The sequence below is a fragment of the Miniopterus natalensis genome, chromosome 17 (assembly GCF_054644295.1).
Source record: "Miniopterus natalensis isolate mMinNat1 chromosome 17, mMinNat1.hap1, whole genome shotgun sequence".
Taxonomy (NCBI): domain Eukaryota; kingdom Metazoa; phylum Chordata; class Mammalia; order Chiroptera; family Miniopteridae; genus Miniopterus; species Miniopterus natalensis.
Genome location: NC_142097.1, coordinates 26,461,014 through 26,484,105, shown reverse-complemented (window position 1 = coordinate 26,484,105; position 23,092 = coordinate 26,461,014). Strand labels below are relative to the sequence as shown.

The 23,092-nt window shown below is 37.6% G+C and overlaps 1 protein-coding gene across 1 annotated transcript in view; it reads left to right on the top strand.

The window, feature by feature from the left end:
- The first annotated feature begins 265 nt into the window (after positions 1 to 265).
- The window catches only part of SKAP1 (src kinase associated phosphoprotein 1), a 222,854-nt gene continuing 200,027 nt past the window's right edge, over positions 266 to 23,092 (top strand). Inside the window, exons 1-2 of the mRNA XM_087826499.1 lie at positions 266 to 270; positions 775 to 918. Of these exons, the coding sequence (XP_087682625.1) occupies positions 266 to 270; positions 775 to 918 (149 nt within the window). The remainder of the gene's footprint in view (positions 271 to 774; positions 919 to 23,092) is intronic.

Sequence of the window (23,092 nt, the reverse complement as noted above, 5' to 3'; positions counted from 1 at the left end):
TAGGTATGATAACCCTTTTATGCATAATAAAGTGTGTAGCTAGTATTTCTTACAATTGTAATAATTATCAATGTATTTTTGTCTTTAAAAATTTATAGGTGTCCCCCCAATTTCTTTCAACATAACATACTTATTTCATATTATATATTTCTACTATGTCTCCATTTTATAATGTATGCTCACTTTAATTGCAGTTTCCTTCTCTTGGACACATTTTTCTTTTCCATGTGGGTTCCTTCACTTGTTTGCATTGTCATTTTCGTTGATGATGTGCCTGCTAATTAATTTTTCTTCTTCAAATACCTGCCCTTTTTGTTCTTGATTTTGCAGTTCAGCTCTGTTTTTTATTTCAGCTGTATTTATTGGTATTTCTTTCTAGCTTCTATTGGTCTGTGACATTCCATGAATTGTTATAATATTTATGTTTATGAAAATGACAGTCCATCTTCTGCCATCAGTGATAATTACTACTTAAATTTTCCTTTAAATTAGTTTAGAAAATAGTTTTTTCATGTTGTTAATATATGCATTAACTTTCCGAATTTATAGTGATGTCTTGGATTATTAAAAGGTGTCACTTATAGGTATATATAAAGTTTTATTTATTTTTTTGTTCTGGTAAACTATACATAACAAAAATTACCATTTTAACCATTATTAAGTGTATAGGTCTGTGGCATTAAGTGCATTCACATTGTTTTGCAACTTTAAAGTTCTTAAAGAGAAAATATTGTCCATTTCTTAACTCTTCAGATTTTCCTCTTTTTCCCTTAGTACTTCTTTTCTGTTGATCACCTCCCCTTTTCTTTTAGATGCTGAGGAGTTTCTGGCGGAAGATTTGAGGAATGAGAACCTCAGTGATGTTGCAAGGGACCACAGAGACCACATTCTTCGGGGCTTTCAGCAAATCAAAACTAGGTTTGTACAAATGGTTCCATTATCCTTTTCATAAGGTTTAAAACAGTTTATATCAGTAAAATCTACATTAGTAGTGTATAAATTCACAAGGTAAGACATACCTATCATAGTTCTTTATACTTGGTAGAGGCTTAATGAGTATTATTTTTGTGTGTGTGTATGCATTTATTTGTTTATTTAAATGCAAGATAAGTTAGCCATTTCAATGAGGTTTAATAAATATTTACTGAATTGAACTGGAAGTAGGCAGGTGTAGTTTACCAAAATAGAAATATTTTTATAATTATGTATCTTAAGATAATTATTCTGCTTTTAGCTTTGGACTATGTTGGTATTTATTGAACATTTTTGCAAAGTGTGTGAAAAGCTAAACATCTGTGTTTGTCCAAGTTACTAAAGGGAAAATGTTAGGCAGTGTGAGATAATTTTTGTTATGATTTTTGGTCCTAATCTTACTTCTACGTCTCTTTCCCTAATACAAAACGTAAAACAGACTTATCTAGTTGATTCTTTGACCGTATTGAAATGTTTTAGTCTCAGACTGGGTTGGCATATCATGCTCACATTCTAAAAGGCATCTGACAGATGCATACACCTGCATGGGGGAGGAAGAAATAAAAACTTTTCTTTACAATATGCTTCTCACCCACCTCTTACTTAAAATGTGGTAACTGGAAGAGAGTTGGGGATAAGTGAGCATTACTTTAAGCCTTTTCCAACCTGGTGGCAATGTGATTCAGAATGTTTGATCTGAATACTCTTAGAAAAGGGAGAGCATCTGCAGGGTTATAATTGGGACTTAATTTGTGTGGCTGACCGATCTTAGCATCTACTTTAGAAACCTCATTGAAACTCCTTAGAAGCAGAGAGTTTTATCCTTTCAAAGGGCACAGCCAGAATCTGCTCCCTCCAGGAATGTGAGAGAACCTCACAAGATGCCCTGCTGGATCTTAATCGATCTTTCCTGCTGGCTAATTAAGCATCACTTTTACTCAGCAACTGGGGACTGTGTAATTATCAGCCTGGGTTGCCCTGAATAATTGAAACAAACACAATGCAGAAGATGGGAGTTTTTTGCAAAAGTGAAAATATCTATAATATTTGGTAGGCTGGAAGAGTGTTTAAAACAAACTCAACCATACTATTCCTTTATTAGTAGATAAGCTCAGGTTTAGTTATGAACCTGAAAGCTTAGTTAGTAACTCATAGAATTTTTTATTTTTTAATAATACAAAGTTGACCTGTGTATTATAAAGATAGCAGGAAGAATAAAGGTAGAATTATTTTCTTTAAAAAATTTTTTCTTTTTCTGTTGGGGTGGAATTATTTTAAAATGTATTAAAATATATTTTGCCCAAAATGTAATTGTGTATATGGGGGTGCTATTGCTGTAAATCTGTAAAACAAAGGAATGCAAAACAATTTTACTGCATCTGTAGGACAAACATACAATGAGTAGGAGTTCTCCTTTCCCATATTTGTACTCCAGCATTTGGAAAGGGCTAAATTTCAATCTGAAATTAGTATCAAAAGGTGATTTTTGTGATGACTCATTGTTATCAGTTGCATATTACTCCTTAGTTCTCTTTTTAAATGCATACACACACACATAGAAGCTGTATTTGTTATGGGGTAGAGAGGGTTCCTTGTCAAAGAACTTACTGTGTGGTTTGTGGGATAGACATTCAGGAAGCAATCAGCAGGAGCTTTAGGAAACATCTGCATTGTTGATGGGAGCTTTCTGTTCATTGATTTGTTGCAAGAAAAATGACACTTTGTTTAGAATTTCATAATTATCAGATCACGGAGGAAATGAGGAGCCAGAAAATAGATACTGTACAAGAAAATGGAAAAATGAGGCTTCCCTTTGGCAAGCTGTTTGAAGTTGCCTTCTGTCCACCCATTCAGTCATTATCCTGTTAATGTAGCCCTTGTTTTACCAAATCCTCTTCTTCAGCCATATTGCCTCTATCATCCCATTTATGGCTGGTCAATGTTTTGCATTTATATGTGTTGATGTCAGTTGGTTTGAAAGCACTGGAAGCTTGTACAATGCCAGCCACATTTACTTTTGTTGTGTGACAGTTGTATCTCCTCCAAATTCTGGGTGTGTAAAGAAATTTGGAAGTCATCAAACTTGAGACTTAAGTGCTGAGTAACATAAGAAGAATTATTGAAAGCCATTTAAAAAGTTTTATCTTTAGTCAGACTAAAGCAATAATATTTTAGGGGTTTGAGTATCCTCAAAGTGCCCATTTGTTTCTCAGTACAAGTAGCTTAGTTGTTCTCTCCCCTCCCAGACTTAAAAACAACCAAAAAAAATCGTATCTGTACCTCTACCTACATGTGAGTTTTTTGGCTTAAAGGTGTTACCGATGAAGGATAATGTTTTCCATGTAAGACAAAATAAAAAGCGGATGGCAATCTGCGATTCCGAGGAAATGAAGCCCTGTTGTGGCATTTGATGTCCTGAGCTGTGATGTTTATTGCTCTCCTTCAAACTGCCTCCTCATTTAAACCTTCTCCCTAAAAACTAACAGCTTTCACATTCCTAGTCCAAGTTTTCATTGAGCTCCTTAGAGAATGATTAGGATGAAAGCCAGGCAGAGGCTCCTCCTGTTTTATTACAGTGGTCACTGCAGGATCAGCACCAGATGTGAGACACCTGGAATGAAGCAGACATAATCTACACTCAGATGCTTGATGGCGTTCTTATGCATTTGGAGAAACAGTCGAGCATTTCTTAAGTTTGATTCAGGGGAAGCCATCTGACAGCAAGAATACTTTCAGAGTGGGGGAAGGGATGAAGAAAATAGAATATTTTTATTACTGAGGTAGGGATAAATTCTCTCTCGATGGCTCATTTTGGAACAACTAGTCCTTTATGCTCACTGTTGGAAGTGAAGGCCAGAGCCAATGGAAACAAACTTGGAGTATTGTTTCCTTTTGTGAAACTTAAAGGAGTTCCAAAGAGAGACAGGTAGATTGATGATAGCATATTGGAATGGAAAGAAATAAAGAAATAACTTTATGTGACAGAGTTATGGCACAAAACCCACAGAACCCAAGACATTTAAAGTACAGGCTGAAGAGTATCTTGAACATGTCTCGTTGTGGGTGGTTAGTATATAGCTCTGCATGAAACATTATACATTAGTACAAATATTATAAAAGTAATTCCATTTTTCTTTGGGAATTCTAAGTTTTTCTTTTTAGCTTAACATGGATTTAGTTTTAAAACAGGATTTAGCTTAAGAATATATTATTCATATGTCTTTGTATTATAGGAAGAAAGCCAAGGAGTTAGTCTGACACAACTCTTGGGAGCAAGTTTCAAAGTAGTATAAGTACGGTAAAACATCATTATCATTAATTACATAGAGACTTTTACTTTTCCTAAGTGCTGGTTATTGAGCTTAAAAAGTCCAAAACAAAACGGAGTGTGCTTATCAAAAGAACTAATGTGTAATGTGCTGCTCATACATTTGTGTTACTCCCAAGTTCAGATATTTGGTCATAACATCTCTTTCTGTTGTTCATTTTGCTACTTCTACTGGCGTTTCAGTGCCAACATACAAAAAAAGAATAAGAGGTAATTGTATATTCCATCTCAGTTTAAAGAGCTCTGAAAAGGCTCAAAAGTCATCACAATAATTTGGCCACATCTTGACGGTTAAAAATTCATTTCTTCCTTTTTCAGTCTTATCCCTTCCTCCTATTCTTAAACCAAGAAAGAAAATAAAATCCCACAACCACTTCAGGGCTCTCAAATGATGAATTTTATGTTGAATTCCTGTACTAGTTTTCTGTTATTCAGTGAGTGTATGTTGAGATTTACAATTGTGTTAAAGATTTTTGGATATATACTTACCTGGGAGTGAGGGGTTATATTTATTTCTTTTTTAGTCTGAAATGCTCTACAGGTGAGACTGATAATGATATTAACTGCAGTTGGTCTCTTGGCTTAACCTAGAAAGGAAGATCATCTTATTGTGTTCTTTCAGAGCAGGTCTCCTGTCCTTTCACAGCAGCCTTGAAATGTACAATTTTATGATGATGATTATTTTATTTCTTCTTTCACTTGTGTGGGTCTCCTGAATTTGGTACCAGCTCCAAGATTAAGTTGATCCTTTTTTTTCTTTTACACTGGGTTATTGTGGTGGTATTAGTGGGCAGAAGCTTCTTCCTTTGGGTATCCCATAAAATAAATATTTTATATAAGTAACTCTGTTTATAAAGGTATTTTCATATTTTTCATGCTATGTGATAGGTGGGTTTAAAAAAAAGTTTGGATGAATAAATGTATTCCTTTCAAAATTTTTTGTTAAAAATTACCAGTACTGAGCTCTTTAAACAGAATATGTTCCATCAAGAGTGAAAGGAATTTTGAAATGTGACATAGGAGACAGGCAGATAACTGAGCTTGCACCCTTCAGGTCGGACTAACCTGTTATAAGCTGAGCACTACTCTTTAGCCATATAGTTAGGTCACTGAAATTTGCTTTACTCCTGATAGAATTATAGCTATCATTATCACTTGGGCACATTCCTATTATCTAGTCAATGTGAATTTGTCTTGGAAGGTCTCAGAAAATCCTCAGTGCCAATTTTTAACACACGAAGCTTTTTTATTTGTCTATAAATGGAGGCTCTTAATTCATACATTCTATGAAAAGATCATTTGTATGAAATGACTGTCTTCATTTTACCACCATTTGCTTTGGCCTTGATTTTCAGTCTCATTTAACCTAGAGCTAGTCTTTTGTCCCAGTGGTATACTGTTTTCTCTGCTTGCAATGAAAAAATGCCTCTCTGTATTTATTTAGTTGTGGATCTCTGGGAACCTTGTGGAGCAGGGCCTTCTGATTGTGGTTTTCTCTAATTTGCTTGTTTTCTCTTATTTCTGTCTCCACGTCCTGTGTTACAGTGAAACTGGAGCAAAAGGGAGAGAAATGCAAGAGTTGAGTCAGCTATCAGGAGCCCAACTCTTTGTTCTGACATTATTTCTGTAACACTGGCTGATTCAACTGAAGATTTCCCTAACGATGATCTTACATTTTCTTTTTAAGTTGTTTCCCCCCAAAATGTTATTTGGAATTATTTCCCCCCCAAATGTTACAAAAATGCAAACATGACCAACCAAACCTTGAAACCTCTATTTGATTTTTTTATGGTATCACTATGATTTTTTTTTTTTTTTAATTTGGAAAATGATGCAGGAAATTTCATTTCCTTGGGATTTTATTTTATTTTATTTTATGATTCTACTGAAAATGAGTTGGGTGTAAAATGGGTTTTTATAATCACACCATGTGAATCATTTCTTCTTTGGAAGCCGGATCTCCTCTCCCACTGTGTAGCCTCATCTAGTCTCCCTGAAGTGCAGTGCTAGCAGGGTTGGTAATGAAATGCAGTCCTACTTATCACGCTCAGCAAAGAGCTCAGAGAAGAAAGAAAAAAATCAATCCCACAGGAACTTTTCCAGTGCTAGATATCCATGTTTAACCCCCATGCATTTAAAATGGAAATGAGATATCTTAGGGTTTTAGTTTTTGATTTACACAAGATGTCACCACCTCCTTGGCAACTGGAATATTTTATGGACCAACTGCTGACCCATTCGGGAAGATCTCAGCCTATCGCCCCAGGTCCAGTTTAGTTTCTTCATATTTCTTTCAAAACTCTCAGCAGTGATTTGCTGTAGTTTTGATTCTTTAGGCTTCAAAGGATGCCCCTTCCAGGGCCAATCTTCTGAAAGAAAAGAAAAAATTAGTGTAGGGGAACAAACAGCTCATAAAGGAAAGGACAACTCTTCCTGTGACAGCTCTTACTGTAGTCATTAATAAGGAGTTTACGAACCAGGAGTACCATGGCTGTGTAAAGCCAAGAAAACTCCAATTTGATGTTAGTGCTTTGCTATGAAATTCCCACTTGGAGTGACTCAGTCTCCAATAGTCCAGCTTGATATTATTTTATCATAGACACATTGTGGCTTATGTAAGTTGTATTATCATTAAATGTTCAAACTCAGGCTTCCTCAAGTTTGTGAGCCTTTTTGAGGTTCTCATCATAATTTACAGAAAACTTTATACCCACATAATCTCCAATTAGCTATTTCCTTAAGTGATATTATTGAGTGTCTCATTTGTAAATTCTGCCATAACCACAAAGTCCACTCTACAATTTGGTAATCGAGACCCCCTACCATATCTACCAAATGCCTTTGTTCCTTTGCTAATGAGAGAACTGAGATATAAGAAATTGTTCCAAGTAACAGAATTAATGAAAGACTAGGATTTTGAATGTAGAACTTCCAATTGGTTGCTTAGTTTGCTTAGCCAAGCTGTTGCAAAAAAAAAAAAAAAAAGAATTGGCATCTTTCAAAAGATTGTTGGATTAAAAGAACTGTAGATAAATATTGAAGTTTAGTTAATTATATATGCATTCTGGAATGTTTAGAGTTGGAGTGTACTGATGTCTGCAATTTATTTTGGAATGCATAAAAATAAGATGGATGGATAAATATGTAACAAAGCAAATATAACAAGATGTGAATCATAGAATTTAGGTTGTAGACATATATGGGTGCTCTTTCACCTTTTATGCATATTTGAAAATTTTTATAATGCTGTAAGATTGCAAAAAACATTATTTGTTTCACCTTGCAGTTCAGAAACCACAGACTTCATTCACTGTGGTTTCAGAAAACCATAGACTTCCCCAATTTAGAAATGTAATAAACATTTGTGATTATTTTAGGACAATACTTTTCGAGGAATAATATTATTTTTGGGTGAACGTGGACTAAGGGATAATCCTCCAGTTTGTTATTTGTGACATAACTAACTTTAAGTAGCTAACTTTTATACTTGTTTAAAACTTCCAGCCCAGCAATTATTGAGAGCTGAAATTTAATTCAAACATTCTGCCCAGGAGATCCTGAAATTTTGATTTTTTTTTTTAAGGAAAGGCAATTTCTGACTTTTCCCATAAATTTGATAAAAGGAAAGCTAATATGAGATTGGTAGTCCAGTAGGAAATGGAACTCAATTTTACATTTTTTAAATCATTTTATGGTATTAAAAATGACAGAGGTTAGAAACAAAGCTCTTATTCTTTTATTGAACTAGAATTGAAAGTGGCAGAAAATCATTTTGGCCCTAGTGCAGTAAATGTTATCACTAAAACATGTTCAGGGGATATTAGGATAGTCTCTCAAGCACTGGAGACAAAAGTTCACAGAACAAGAACTGATTTTTCTGTCCTTATCTTGAAGTTATTAGATGTCCAGGAGATGAAAGTATCTTAACTCTAAGAGGACAGGGATGGAGTATGTGTTGAAAATGATAATGTCTCCATTCTGGAGAGAGGTGAAATGGAGAAAATATGGTGGGATGAAGGAGTTCAGAGGGACGGGAGGGCGGGCACCTGAATCAGCCCCAGGGCTGAGGAATCCAGAACCAGAGAAAATTAGACTTTGCAAAAATTGTGAGCTGACGATGAAAATGGTAAGAAAGTAAGCAAGCGATACTATTCATTAAAAGAACTGTTTGAAGATTTCGTTTAACAGGGAAACTAAACTGGAGCTGTCAGCAGCTACTTTATTTGGAGAATCTGGTAGGAGAGAAATTTTAAGTCCATTTGGGAAAAACCAATCATTATTGAGCATGCAGTGTGATTGTTCTTTAGAATTTTGTGTAAATGGAGCAGGTTGGTAGGCATATGTTTGCTGATCCTATAATGATTAAAATTCAGAATAAGTAAGACTCTTGTGAAATTGAGTTTTCAGGTTCCAGCCAGTGTTCTATACTGCCATATGGCATAACTAGAATTAATTGCTATTCCCAGTCTCTTACTCTTTTACTGAATAGCTAGGTGCCCTGTTTGAAATATTAGAAGTTCCACAGAAGTATTTAATCACATGAGATAGATGTTTGACATGTTCATGAAAGCAATGTGTGTAGCTAATAGTTGCTTAGAAGAAAAAGTGCCCCCCCTTTTTTTGAGATTTTCTACCTTCTCCACCCTTTTAAAAATTTATTTATTTATTTATTTATTTATTTATTTATTTATTTATTTATCCTCACCCAAGGATATTCTTTCAATTGCTTTTTAGAGAGCACAGAAGAGGAGAGAGAGAGAAACATTGATGTGAGAGAGACACACCAATTGGTTGCCTCCCACATGCACCCCGCCTGAGACCAAGCCTGCAACTAAGGTCAGTGCCCTTGGCCGGAATTGAACCTGGGACCCTTCAGTCCACCAGCCGCTGCTCTAACCACTGAGCCAAGCCAGCTAAGGGCTCCACCCTTTTTTTATTAGAAAAATGAATGGATAGGAGAATTAGCAAGGAAAAGAGGAAATATTCTCAGGATTTTATAGGTCAGTGCAATAGAAAAGGTAAAGCAAGGAATCTTGGGCTAGAGTCTTTGGCTCCTTGATACTCCAAGCATGGCCATGGATAAGCAGCACCAACATCACCTGGAAACTTGGGAGAAAGGCAGACTCTCAGGCTTCATTGAATCAGACCTACTGAATCAGAATCTGCATTTTAATAAGATCACAACGTTATTCATATGAGCATTGACATTTGAGAAGACTTCTATAACACACACTTTTACGTTAATATTAAATTCAGTTTCTCAGAACTGAATACACATCTCTGAAGATTATAAACTTCTCAAAGGCATGGATGGTCTTATGTTCATTAAAGAAAAAGTCTAGCATAGTGCTGGCATGTGGTATGAGCTTAATAATGTGAGTTAAGTGAATGGTGGAAAACTGTTACAAATGTGATTTTAGGTCCTAGGCTAAAACTTAAAACAAGAAACCCCTTTTATTAAGAAATTTACTATTCTGTAGCCAGCCCCACATATTCTTTTCCAGATACAGTATGCTTTCTTTTTACCGAACATTAGAGGGGACAGAGCCATTTGTAAAGATGGTGTCCATTTCTTCAAATGTCTCCTCCTATGGTAACATTTCCCTCACATTTCTCTGATAAAAGGTTACAAGACCACAGACCGGGTATTGGAATTCTGTTAGAGTATGGGTGCCAGTAATTCCAGCAGTTCTTGTTCCGCATCCTCAGCCCTCTGGCTTTGATCATCATCCTTCCTATTCACTTTGTACTTCCTTGTCTTCATTCTCTCTCATTTTTCCTGATGACCTCTCTTCTAATTTCCCCCCCGTGTGTCCTAGAATCCATGTCCTGTTATAATCAAACTTCACTATGTCCTCAGCCTCTTTTCTCCATCTCTGCCTAAGTAAAACATGGCTCTTCTACAGGATACTATTTTGTTTGAAGTCATCTTAAATAGAATTTGTTCATTTTCCAGAAGTGCCGTTGGCATTCTTCAAGCTCCTTGCTGCCACTTTTAGACTTTTGCTATTCAATCTTGTCCCAAGCCTTTCTCCTGTTGAGATTTGTCTACGTGGCTTTACCATTCTCTGTCCTTCTGACATCTTTCTTTTTTTAAAAAAAATATATCTTTATTGATTTCAGAGAGAGGAAGGGAGAGGGACAGAGAGAGAGGTAGAAAGATCAATGATGAGACGATCATTGATCATTGATCATTGATGGGCTGCCTTCTGCACGCCCCCCACTGTGGATCAAGCCTGCAACCCAGGCATGTGCCCTGACCTGGAATTGAACCATGATCTCCTGGATCCTAGGTCGATGCTCAACCGCTGAGCCACGCCAGCCAGGCCTTCTGTCATCTTTTGAGTTCAGAGTCCCTCCTCACACTGTTTGAGGACTGAAACACTATCTTGAGGTTGTCATCTTTATTCCACTATTACCACTGCCCCCACTTTCTTAAATTTAGCTTTTCCTTCTCTGTTACATCTCTCCATTCATCATATAAATATGCTCAAATGTCTTCCAATATTAATAAAAACATTACATTTACACTGTGGTTTGCTCCAGTTACTGTCATATCTCTCTCCTCTCTCCTCTCTCTCTCTTTCTCTCTCTCAAAGGACTTTTACCAGTTTACTTTCAATTTTGCAAAGAATCGAGGACAAAAAAGATTAAATCTAGAAATGGCCATCATCTATTGGAATTTAGTGTTTAAGGAAGATTTAAATTCTTAGACTTAATGGAATAAATTTTTGTTGGAACGTTATAAACTATCAGTACCAAAAGATAGTTGGAATTTTCTTTTAGACTTCACCACAGTGATTGCAGATGACATGTCTAATTACAATGAAGATGGAGCATGGCCTGTTCTTTTTTTTTTTTTAACAGACAAACTCCTTGAAACAGAAGCCTAGACTAGCCATTTCTGGTTTCCTCTTCTGTGGTTACTCTTCAGTCCCCTATAATCTAGGCTCTGTTTCTGTCAAGTAACTCTCATTGCCACATCTAGGTGACACTGTTCAGTCTTTGTCTTCTTATTTGGTCTCTTGCAGCATTTGACACTGTTAAAAGCTTCACTTTCCTCAAAAAGTTGAAAAAAACCCCAAAAAACAAAAAACTCTCCCTGTTAATTCCCATGATAATAGTCTCTCCTGATTTTTCTTCTTGCATTTATATTCTTTTTTTAAAGCTCTTGCTTAAGCTCATTTTTCTACCCTGCCCTCTTCACCATTGTCCCTCAGGCTTGCCTCTTTCCTCGCCACATTCTTCTTAGGCAAATGCATGCAAGTCTATGACTCAACAACTTCCTCTGTACGGGGAAGACTTCCAATTCTACAACTCAACTGTAGTTCTCTCTCCAAGGCACCAGACAACATATTGGATAGCTCCTTGTGGGTGTCTTACAGATAACTCAGACTTCACAAAACTGGGGCAGACCCTGCTGAATGCCTACCCAGCAGTCATCCTCTATTCTTCCTTGACACAGGAACCCCACCAGTCTAGGGATGAATTGCCATCTGAAAGCCATTAGGTTTTACCGGTGGTTGGGCTGGGGTTTACATAAAATATAGTTTTGACCAAGAAATGTAAGGAGAAGACTTTTGATAGCCTCTCAGTCTTATGCTTGGGAGACAGCAATATGTTGAAATGCAGTAGCTACCTTCAGACAATACTCTGCTCTAAAGTGTTAGGGCAGAAATATGGGAAGAGCCTAGGTCCTTCATGCCATTGTTGGGGCCCAGCATCAACCCTGGGGTCATCTGTTGAAGAAAAATAAAATAAACTTCTAGTTGTTTAAACTCCTGTCAGTCAGGTTTTCTGTTCCTTGTAGCCAGAAGTGTCCTAACTTATTAAGCATCCAGAGCTGAACTCATTATTATATATTATGCTCACCCCTAAAGTCTATATGCTTTTCCTAGGCCCAGTCTCCCAAGGCAGAGTCCTGGGAATCATTCCTGACTCCTCTTCACTCCCCAAACCGTCAACAAGCCTATTGACTAATTCTTCATCCTAAATCTGTCTTCTCCTTTCTGGTCCCTGTGCCACTGGCTAAGCTTTAACCTTCATAAAGCCTTTCTCAGAACATTGTAAAATTCTCTTTTCTGGTTCTCTGCCTCAAGTTTTGCCCTGTTTAAGTTTATTCTGCTCCTCCATTCTGTTGAAAGGGTAAACTTTAAAAAAAAAAAAAAAAAGGATAGTTTAATCATTCATGCTGTAGAAGATTTATTGATATAGAACAATAAGATAAATACTATAAGTTAAAAAATGGTTAAGTATGTATATAAAACCTCTCTCTCTCTCTCTCTCCCTCTCCCTTTTCCTCTTTCTCTCTCTCAAATCAATCAATTAAAAAAATATTTTTAAGGGTCAGGGATTTAAGAGCCAAGAGGATTTGGTTTCTAGATGGGAAAGGAGTTGATACTGAGGGGAAGAAAGATATGGAAAGAAGACTTAGGTTTTAATTGTATAGTGTAGCCTTGGGTCACTTCTGTGCAACAAAACAGCTATATTTGGAGGTGTTTAAACACACACATACTATATACATACACATGAGAATAAAATTATTTTTGAGCCATGTGAAATACAGCAGTCGTCAAAATAATTTATGATGATTTTTCTAAAATATGTTTCTTTAAATAAAGGATGTTTATTCTCAAGGTCTTCATTAGATGAGGTATCACTGACTGGAAACAACCTCTACTTCTTAGATGTTATCCCTTTGAGCTGCACTGAAATGACATAGAATGAACCCTTCATTAGAAAGGATTATCTACACTCTCTGTGTAGATAATGTTAGTAAAACATTTGTATTTGTAGGATTAGTTTTCCAAAGTGATAGTGTTTGAGAAAACCATTCACTTTCTCCTTCTCAAAACATCAGTCACTGTGATTGAATTTTATGTTGGTCATAAGGAGAAATGGAATCAACTAAAAGCAGGGAGGGGATTACAAACCGGAAGCAGTTAATTTTCTTAACAAATGTATTGGCTATTTGTTTACTCCATGTTGGGCACGATGCCTATGATCAAGACATATAAGACACATAAGACATACACTTGTTTTTCAAATGAATGGGCAAACGCATGGACAGAGCCAGCGTGGGGCCCCTTCCCACAGATTTCTTCTCTGGAAGGTCTGAAATGTTTGGTTTCATTTTGTTACGTACCTGGAGTTTTACCATTTAGAGATTCATTTGGGTTCATCATCCTCTTTCAAAATACAAATTTACCTGGATGGTTAAGAGACTTGATTGTATTCAGATATGTACATTAGCCCTAATCAATGGTTTCCTTCTAATTTTTTATTCAGATGACATGTGCTGAGGAAATTCAGTATCCAATAAGTTTGTTGAACCTCGATTATAGGCAATCGAGAGAACTACTACACTGAGAACTATGAAAGTGATAGAGGACCCTTTTCCTAAGAAAGAATGAGGGCCTTATCTCTGCAACTTAATAACAGTCACAGCTAACATTCATCACACATATACCATGTACCAGGCCCATTGTCAAGGGCGGTACACACATTACCTCATTGGATTCTTACAACAGGTGTGTTATAATCCCCACTTAACAGATGAGAAAACTGACGTTCAGAGAAGTGATCAGCTTGCTCAAGATTACATAGCTATTAGGTTCTGGAATGAGATTTGAATCCCAGTGACTGTTGGGCCAGCACTCTTACTGAGGTTCAGTTTCTTCATAAGAAGTGACTAATGCCACTTTATTCACTCAACAAATGTTTATTGAACATATACTATATGCAAAGCATTTTTGTGGTGAACATGACTCAGATTCCAGTCTTCCTGTAACTTATTTTTGAGCAGGGTAAACCGAATAATTAGACAATATACCCACCTTGTAGGATTGTTGCTATACATATAAAAGTGCCTCATACAATGCATATCACATACTAGATGCCCAAAAAAATATTCCCAAGAAATTTATAACCTGATGGAAAGGATAAGCATGCACAAAAACTATAATTCAAGATATATTGTGGCTAAAGTTTTAGGAGAGGTACACATAGACTGTAAAATCCCAGAGAAAGGAATTGCTTCTGGTTGGTGGGCTGTGAGAGGCCTTCATGGATGAGATGGCATCATGGCTTTGACGTGGGTTGAAAGGTATGGGTTTTTGGTGAGATACATTGCATACAGAAATAGCAGGTACAGAGATGCAGAGGAGATAAATTTTAGCCATGTTTGGGAACCAAAGGGTGATTCTGTTTATAGGTATAGGAATATATATATATATATATATATATTTGAAAAGATAAGATGGAACTAAATCCTGAAAATGAGTTTTGACTAGATTTGGGGAGGAGAGATAAGTAATTTGGGAGAGCAAAGCACTCTGTGGGGATGGTTAAGCTAATGCATTAGTTGGGAGCTATGGATAACATGAGTGCTTGACACCTGGGCTGAGGCCATTGAGAGGCAGGAGATGGCTGCAAAGGGAGAGAGGATAAGAATGACATAGGTTTCTGTCTTCCCTAAACCCACAGAAGGAAGACAAATCACTTCTTCTTCCCATTATCTTTTGCTTTGAGGACGCCAAGCTCATGTTTATAACCTTGTTTCTACAGCTTTTGTTTGTTGTGGACTTAATAAACCCTTGTGGACAGCCAGGTAACATAACCGCTTCTCAGAACTTAATGTCTATGGGAAAATACAATCTAAAGAGCTGACTTTATGCTTCAACTTTTGAAATGCAATTGGTTTGTAGATTAAAGATTGTATTTACTATACTTCAAATCTGTTAACAAGATTTAATAGATTTTTTTAAGCTGGCCCAGAAAAGTTACCAATTTCTATTACTTTGTTTTATTACAAAAATGCATTCCAAGGTCCAAAAACTGGAAATGGAACACAGTCTGTAATTGAATTGGGAGCTGCCTGTCTAGAATTATCTTAACAGGCAACTGTTGGTAAAATACCCATTTCCTTTATAGTGTTTTCCAGACTTGCCCCATCATCTGAATTACTTGAGGATCTTGTTAAAAATACAGGTTTCTAGGTCCCTATCCTAGAGATGCTAATTTACCAGGTCTGGGAGGACCCTGAGAATTCTTGTTTTAATAAGGGCTCCAGGAGATCCTTAAAATCAGACAAGTATATGTAAGAATCTTTATCAGAAGACTCCCCCTTTTTTGGGGGGGTAAGAGACTACTTTGATTTCCAACTGAATTTTTAACAGTAAAGGGGAAGAAAGGAAGAACAATTTAACTGGGAAATGTGAGTAGAGCCTGTTGGTTTGGGTGGTGAGGAGGGCTCCCCAATATGTTTGGGGATAATTGACAGGAACATTTTACTGGCAAGTAACTGACATTTCAACCTAATTAGCTTCTAGAGTGAGGATGGGGATATGGTCAGTAGCAAATAGTCTTGGTCCTTCCTTTGGCCTGATGTTTGCCTGCTGTCTTGCGTACTTCTCTGTTGCCTGTCACCATGTGGAGACATTTCTGATGCTGGGAAATCCCTTGAAGTGGGACAGAACCCAAAGCCCTGGCCCCACAATGGGTCAGGTAAGTCCTAGGATTGACCTGTTGATTGTAGTTCAATTGTTTGTGCCCCTGACTTGTATGGATACAGCCATAGAACTGGTCACATAGTTATTGGCCTTTAGATGAAATTCAGTTCCATTCTTTATAATTTGAATAACTGGGTACCTCCATGTAAGGGTTTAACTATGACTACTGTAGGTGTTGTACAACAAAACAAATGGGAAAGAATGATATTTTAGTATTGAATCTTGTACAATTAGGAAAAAAGTCAAGTTGAGGTCTAAACTGTGAAATAATTTAAAAATGATTCCTGAATTTGTATACATCTCAGTTCTTAACTGGAAGAAAATATACACATAAAGGTAGGATTTTTTTGAATATTTCAATAATTCATTGTAGCTCTTAGAGTGGTTCCTAGTAGAAGCCTTCTTTCTGGATTCTGTTTTTATACATCTATTCAGATTTTGGTGTAGTATGAATGAGTGAAATAATATCATGTCTTTAATTAGGATTCTGTTGTTATTTTTCAATTAATCTATGTCAGTAGCTTTAGCATTTGTATTAAATCATTTTCTTCATGAAAGCTTTTAATGAGGAAACAAATTGATTGTATTTATATATTGGATTCTTGCCACTGCAATGTGTATTCAGTCGTGTCTTTTGAAGTATATTTTTGCTGGTCATCTTGTGGCTGGTCTTTGAAGCCGTAGTTTGGGAGGAAAATTCTTCATTGGGATGAAGGTTTAATTTAACAAAGCTTTCTTACTTTTATTTTTCTCTTCTTGCTTTCCTTTCCTTTATTCCCCCCCCCCCTTTTGCCTTTGTGAGAGAGTAATTTAGAGGAAAATGAAGGTATTCTTCCCCATATTATTTGGGATAAAATCCACACCCCATTGCATTGATGGGAGTGCCTTGCCTCTGCCTACTTGTCCAGCCTTGTCTACTATCCCTCCCTGAAATGTACCCTACATTCCACTGATGCTGAACTCAGACAGCCCTTCTGTTTCTCATCTTCATTTGCTTATTTAGCAAGCATTTATTGAGCATAAGCTCTGTGCCATTGTCCCTTGAGGGCTTAGTCACATAGAGAGACAAGAACAGTGTAGTGCCATATTATAGGTGTTGCTGAAAGGTGTGTACAGATGTGCTGTGGGAGCACCTAACACCAGAGACTGAGCTGAGCCTCAAAGGACCATCAAAATTTCCCTAAGAGGAGGTGGGTCACAAAGGGAAAGTATGCTGGCAGAGAGAGCAGTGACAGGTAACAGCAGGAGTGTGAGCAGAGCAAAGGAGGACCTAAGGGCTGGGGTTCACGCAGGAGAGTGATAAGACTGGGTTTACATCTTAGGTCATTAGAATAATGATGGTGCTAGTTACATAACAGCTGACATTTATTGAAGGCCTGCCAGGTGCCAGACCTAGTGCTCAGTTCTTATGTGCATTATCTCTGTTAGCTTCCCAAGAACCATGTGAGGCAGGTATGATTGTTATTTCTACTTTAAAGATAAGGAAACTAGGCTGTAGCTAACATCTCACAGCTAGAAGATGGAGGTTCTAGGACTCCAACCCAAACCTGTCTGCAAAGACATTGCTCTTCACAGTCCCTGCACTTCCTTCTCCACTATCACTGAAGAGAATGGGTCAAAGAGGAGCAAAATGGCAGGCAGACCAATTAGAATGTGTTACATTGATCTAGGTGAGGCATTCTGAGGGTTTGAATGAGTTCAGTGTGTGTAGAGATGGGATTCCTCCCATTTAGAAGATATTAAGGGAGTAGACTCTACAGATCTTGGTGATTGATTGGGTATACCTAGAAATAGAGAAAAAAGTAAAGGGATTATTCCTAAGTTTCAGTTGGATATATGGAGATGTCAACCACTGAAACAAGGAACATGAGGGTAGTAAAGGTTTGCTACTTGTGGGACAAAGGACAGTCTTGAGAGAGAAGAGTAGAATAATAATATCTCCCATTTTTTAATATTTAAATTAATTGTTTAAAGGATTTACTATGTGCAGACACCATAGTCAAGCCTTTGGCCATTTGTTTCTTCCCTGGCCAGCCTGAGCTCCATGAGGTGACCCTCTAGTCTTCTTTTACTCTCTTGTCCTTTTATCCCACAAGCCTTGAAAAACCCTAACCTTGGATCAGTTCAACTGTCCACTTTGTACTCTTACACCTGGGTAGCTAATCAGTGCTGGAGCAAAATTATGCAATTGGATTGCCATCACAGTAAATCTTAGTCTCCAACCTCAACTGAACCCTTAATAATGCCTTAAGTTTATATTATATGCTCCATATTAGCAAACTTTCCAATTTCCCTCAATGCTTCTTTTCCCCCAGATCCATAACAGTCTTTATCATATCACCTTTCATTCTTGCATGACAGTATAACCTACTTCACAAGATAAAATAGAGGCTTTCAGGTTGGACCCCACTCAAAATCCAGCCCTGCTCCCTCCTAAAGTATATCTACTTTGGGCCTCTGCCACCTGATCTGATGGGCCTGGCCCCCCTCTACATCCTGGGCCTGGCCTCTCTGTGACCCTCTCACCCCCACCCCTGCCAGGCATCTTCTACTATCTGATCCCAGATCCTCCCTCAGCAACCCTTATCTGCAGGCAGTAAGACAGGTTCTGGCATTAGCCAGACCTGGTTTCTTCTGGCCCCAGTTTTTACCTTGTGTGTGTTTTGGTCCAATCACACCAATCTGCACAAGTTGAACATTCCAGCCAAGCTGGCTCACAGTTCAGGCTTTATGTACTTTCAGTCCCTCACAGAGTATCTGGCAAAGAATGAAGATTTATTAATATTTGAGAGAATGGATGCGGTCTTTATAACTTGAGATATAAAGGGTATGTTGGCATGTTAATGTTGAGAAATCCACTCTGCGTAGATGAACTCTAAGAACTAGTCCAGCTTAATTTTTTTTGCCCAGAACATTTGCTCTTAGGTGAATAACATGACCATGTTCATAACAAGGAAAATATCAGAGGAATTTTCAAATGAATATCAACGTCTTCAAACCTTCCCCTGACTCTGCATAAGATAAACTGTGGTAGCTCCGCAATGTGGACTTTTAAACTTCTATGGTGCAATCAGGCAACCTCTCCATGTTTCATTTTTCTCATTTGTAAAGTGAGGGGCTGGATTAAGCAACCTTCAGTGTCCTTCCAGCTGTAAAACGCAATGAGTATATGGCCCACACTTACAGAGTCATATAATTATCTGTTATTCACTAATCAGATAATTAAGAGTCTCTCTGGTCCAAGAGTAGCTATTAACCTGAAGCAAGCAAAAAATAAATAAATAAAACAAAACTGGGTTCCAAGCATCAACAGTGACAAAAATATCAGGGAAAAAGCCAAAGATACTACAGTTTAAATTATGGTAATCAGCTGGAGTTCTTTGTATATGAGTGTTGCCTTGTTTTCTCCAATATGCACGTTTGGAACCAAAAGACATCTCGGACTTTTCATCGTGGTGCTCTATTTCCAGCCTGTCTCCAAGCCTATTATCAAATCTCTTGTTCCTTCTCAGACTCTTCAGGAGCTTCCTAAACTGCTTCCTGGCATCTCTCCCTCCCAGTCAGGTGTCACATTTCTGCTGGATTTTATCACAATAGATATCATTCCCTATCCTTAAAAACAAGCAAACCAACCAACCAACCCTTCAGTTGCCCCCTTTTATCTACAGAAAGAAAAAAAAAATCTAAATTCTGACGAGCTATTTAGGGTTCTTTATTTTGCCACAATGGACCTGGCTAGCATTTTAAAAATACAGTTCATAGTGTTATATTTAGTTGCCTATTACATGCAGGAAGTATGGGGATTGCGTAGACACATAACTACAATTTGCAGTCTCAATCCTAGAACGGAGGGTAAGGAATATTAGAATGTAGATTTCCAGTGCTGAGTGAAAGAGCATAATCACTGACTAATCACAAAGAGCTCTCACATTTCTTACTGTTGGTATCAGAGTGTTCAATTGACTATAGCAGGGATTTTATGTAAAGTGTTATAGAAGATTCTAGTGGGGAATAGGATTTTATTTTAAATTTATTCCTTTTTTTAGTGTCTGGGAATAGACTTCTAAAAATTTTTTTTAGTCATGGGTAATACTATCAACATCAGATAATATTGCTTGTTTGTCATTGAATAAAAGTTTAATTGTGACTTCTATTTTGTAAGTAGGAGAACATTGTGTTGTCTTCTGGAGTGTATTTTTAAAATGTGTGGATATAAACTCAAGACCACAGGAATATTACATTTCAAAAAAGAACACAGCCCCACCAGTGTGGCTCAGCAGTTGAGCATTGACCTATGATCCAGGAGATGCGGTTCAATTCCCAGTCAGGGCACATGCCTGGGCTGCCAGCTTGATCCCCACTGGGGGGCATGCAGGAGGAGGCTGATCAATGAATCTCTCATCACTCTTTCTTTCCCTTCCTCTCTCTGAAATCAATAAAGATATATTTTTAAAAAGAACAAAAAAAGAACACAGAACCTTTTTATGAGAGGTTCTTTTATTACTTTAGTTAAATGCTTATTGTCTATTATCACCATACTATTTGTTATTTACTATCTTAGATTGGTATCTATTCATGTGCAAATATCTCATAATTTAGACTAGATTGTAAGCTTCTTGTAGGCAGGCACTAGATCTTGTACTTTTGATTGATTGAAGGAACTGGGGCTAGAGGGGCACCAGCTCTGCTCTAGGGACCTTCCCATTCCTTCCCAACTGTTTCTAAGGCTGGTACCCCCATCCCTGGGTCCCAGGCCTCTGATGCCTCCACCAGAGACTTCCACCAGGTGGTGCTCTTTTCCCATTTCTGCTTTTGAGTATCATTGTCTATATTACCCTTTGCCACTTGCCCAGTTCTTCTGCAAGGTAGTGGATAGAACACTGGTAGAAAGAGAATTTGAAATACAGTGAATCTTCTCAAGTGAGAAAAGAGGTTATAGGAAATATCTATAGTGTACAGCCTATTAGCACTGTTCCGAAAGCCCATTTCCTTGGACATTCATAAGTTTACCATATGGCTCACTGCTTAAGGTCAATTGCAAGGGTTTTCCTACTCTTATCAATTTGCCATTGAAGCGGTGCTCAATGAGGTGTTCATTTGAGTTCTAAGATTCCATTTCTAATGCCAGAATAATACTTTAGTATTAGTCTTTGCAGTCTGTTTGGAAACAGCCATTACCAGAGAACAGAGATGGTCAAGAGGGAAATAGAAGACGTCTCTGGATGTTGAATATCACAGACAGCCTATCCATTTGGAAGGCACCACTGTTTTGGTACAAAACTGTGCCTTGCATGTAATATAACCCTAAATTTTCAAGACTATTTTGTGGAGTAGAGTTAATGTTGTGAACTTTTATTCTTCCATTTTCATTTTTGGAAGCACAAGAAATGATGTATTTATTTTGATTGAATGTGAAAATAATAATCATCAATATGGTTTTAGCATTTTCTCTCTGCTCATTTGTACTCATCTTTTTCCAGTTTCAAATCTTATTTGCATGGACCTGATAATGTTGAATATGAATATTGCAGAGGAGTGATAGCTTCCCTTTCACATTGAAGCTGAAGCTTCAAAGAGAAGATTAAAGAAGTGTTTGTTATCTGTCTGCACAGGCCTGATATGAAATTCTCAGAGGCTTTTAGGATAAACACAACTGTATGTGTGTGTGTGTACGCTTTTTCTTTCATATACTTCTATTGTGGTCTTTGCATTTTGGTTCAAAATTTCTAGTTTCAGACTTGTTGGAGTCTCTGGCTAAGAGACCATTGTTTTCAAAGCGAAGGATAAGAATTAGAAGATGTTGGCAGGATTTGACTAAATGCCTCCTAAACGGTGCAGGATTCTCTAGTGTGGAATCATCTTTCCAGAGAATGTGATGAAGGCCACCCATAGGATATGTTTAGCAAGACAAGATCAAAACCTTAAGTGTGTCCAGCAGAGAATAATCCATGGCGCCCTCCAGTGAGGAATGAGCTTGCTCACCTTTTGGACTTGCCTTTTAGAAGTATCCTCTGTGAGTTGTGGGATAAAGGGGTGTGTGTGTGTGTGTGTGTGTGTGTGTGTGTGTGTGTGTGTGTGTGTGTGTATGTGAATAGACTTCCTTTAGGGTTGTTACTAATTAATAAGGTACAAAGGAAGGGAAAAAAGGTAGGGTAGCAGAATAGTTTTATGCCTTCTGAAATAGAAGGTAACTAACATTCTACCTCATGTCATCTTATGTCAGTTCTACATATGATTTTTATTGACAGAAATATTTAATTACAGTATCATCAAGAATAAAGTAGATTCCTCTTTTTAACATCAAGATAGACCTGCTACTTTGATACTGTTAAATCTAATCTTTCTTCATAATCAGCCTTCTTAAGACATGGCTACTATTGGCAGAAGCAATACTCTTAGCATATGTGAACTTCTAATATCTTTTTTTAAAAAATATATCTTTATTGATTTCATAGAGAGGAAAGGAGAGGGAGAGAGAGAGATAGAAACATCAATGATGAGAGAGTCATGGATCAGCTGCCTCCTGCAGGCCCCTGACTGGGGATCATGCCGCAACCTAAGCATGTGCCCTGACCGGGAATCGAACCCTGATAGCCTGGATCCTGGGTCGATGCTCAACCGCTGAGCCACACCTGGCCAAGCTAATATCTTTTTAACTAACAAGAGAAACCAGAAGGCCAGGGGCACGTTACAGTAGGTAGAGAAGGGAACTGAAAATATGTATGTGGGGCTCATAGGGGAGAGAGGACAAGAGAAGAGGCTGAAATTATCGATAACATATTTTACCTTCTTAACAATATGCCAAGAGTTGGTCTTTTAATTGCTGCTGCTTGGCTAGGTTTTTTCTGGGTAATACATGGGTACAACATTGGTTAGCGAAGTTCTTGCTGTTGCCATCATTAACATTTTGGAAAGAGAAGTGTGCGTGCGCGTGTGTGGGTGCGCGCGTGTGTGTGCGCACACACACACACATGCACACACTTGCATATGCGCATACCCTGATTTTTATTTATATTGAATTAGAGGTTGGATAATGAGTGGAATCAGGGGCTAGGGACGTGCCTCAAAAGAAGATGGAAAATAGTAAGAGAAGATGACAGATTGCTCAGCCCTTTGATGATTAGCCTGATTAGCTGTATTTGACAGAAAGGAGTTTTATGGAAAACTTCGTAGTGGTCAGGTACAGCGTGGAGCTGCCTTGTCTGCTGGGTGGAGACTGACCGATTGTGATGTTATACGAATATATACAACTTTTTAAAGTTACAGCCAGTTCCTGTTGGCA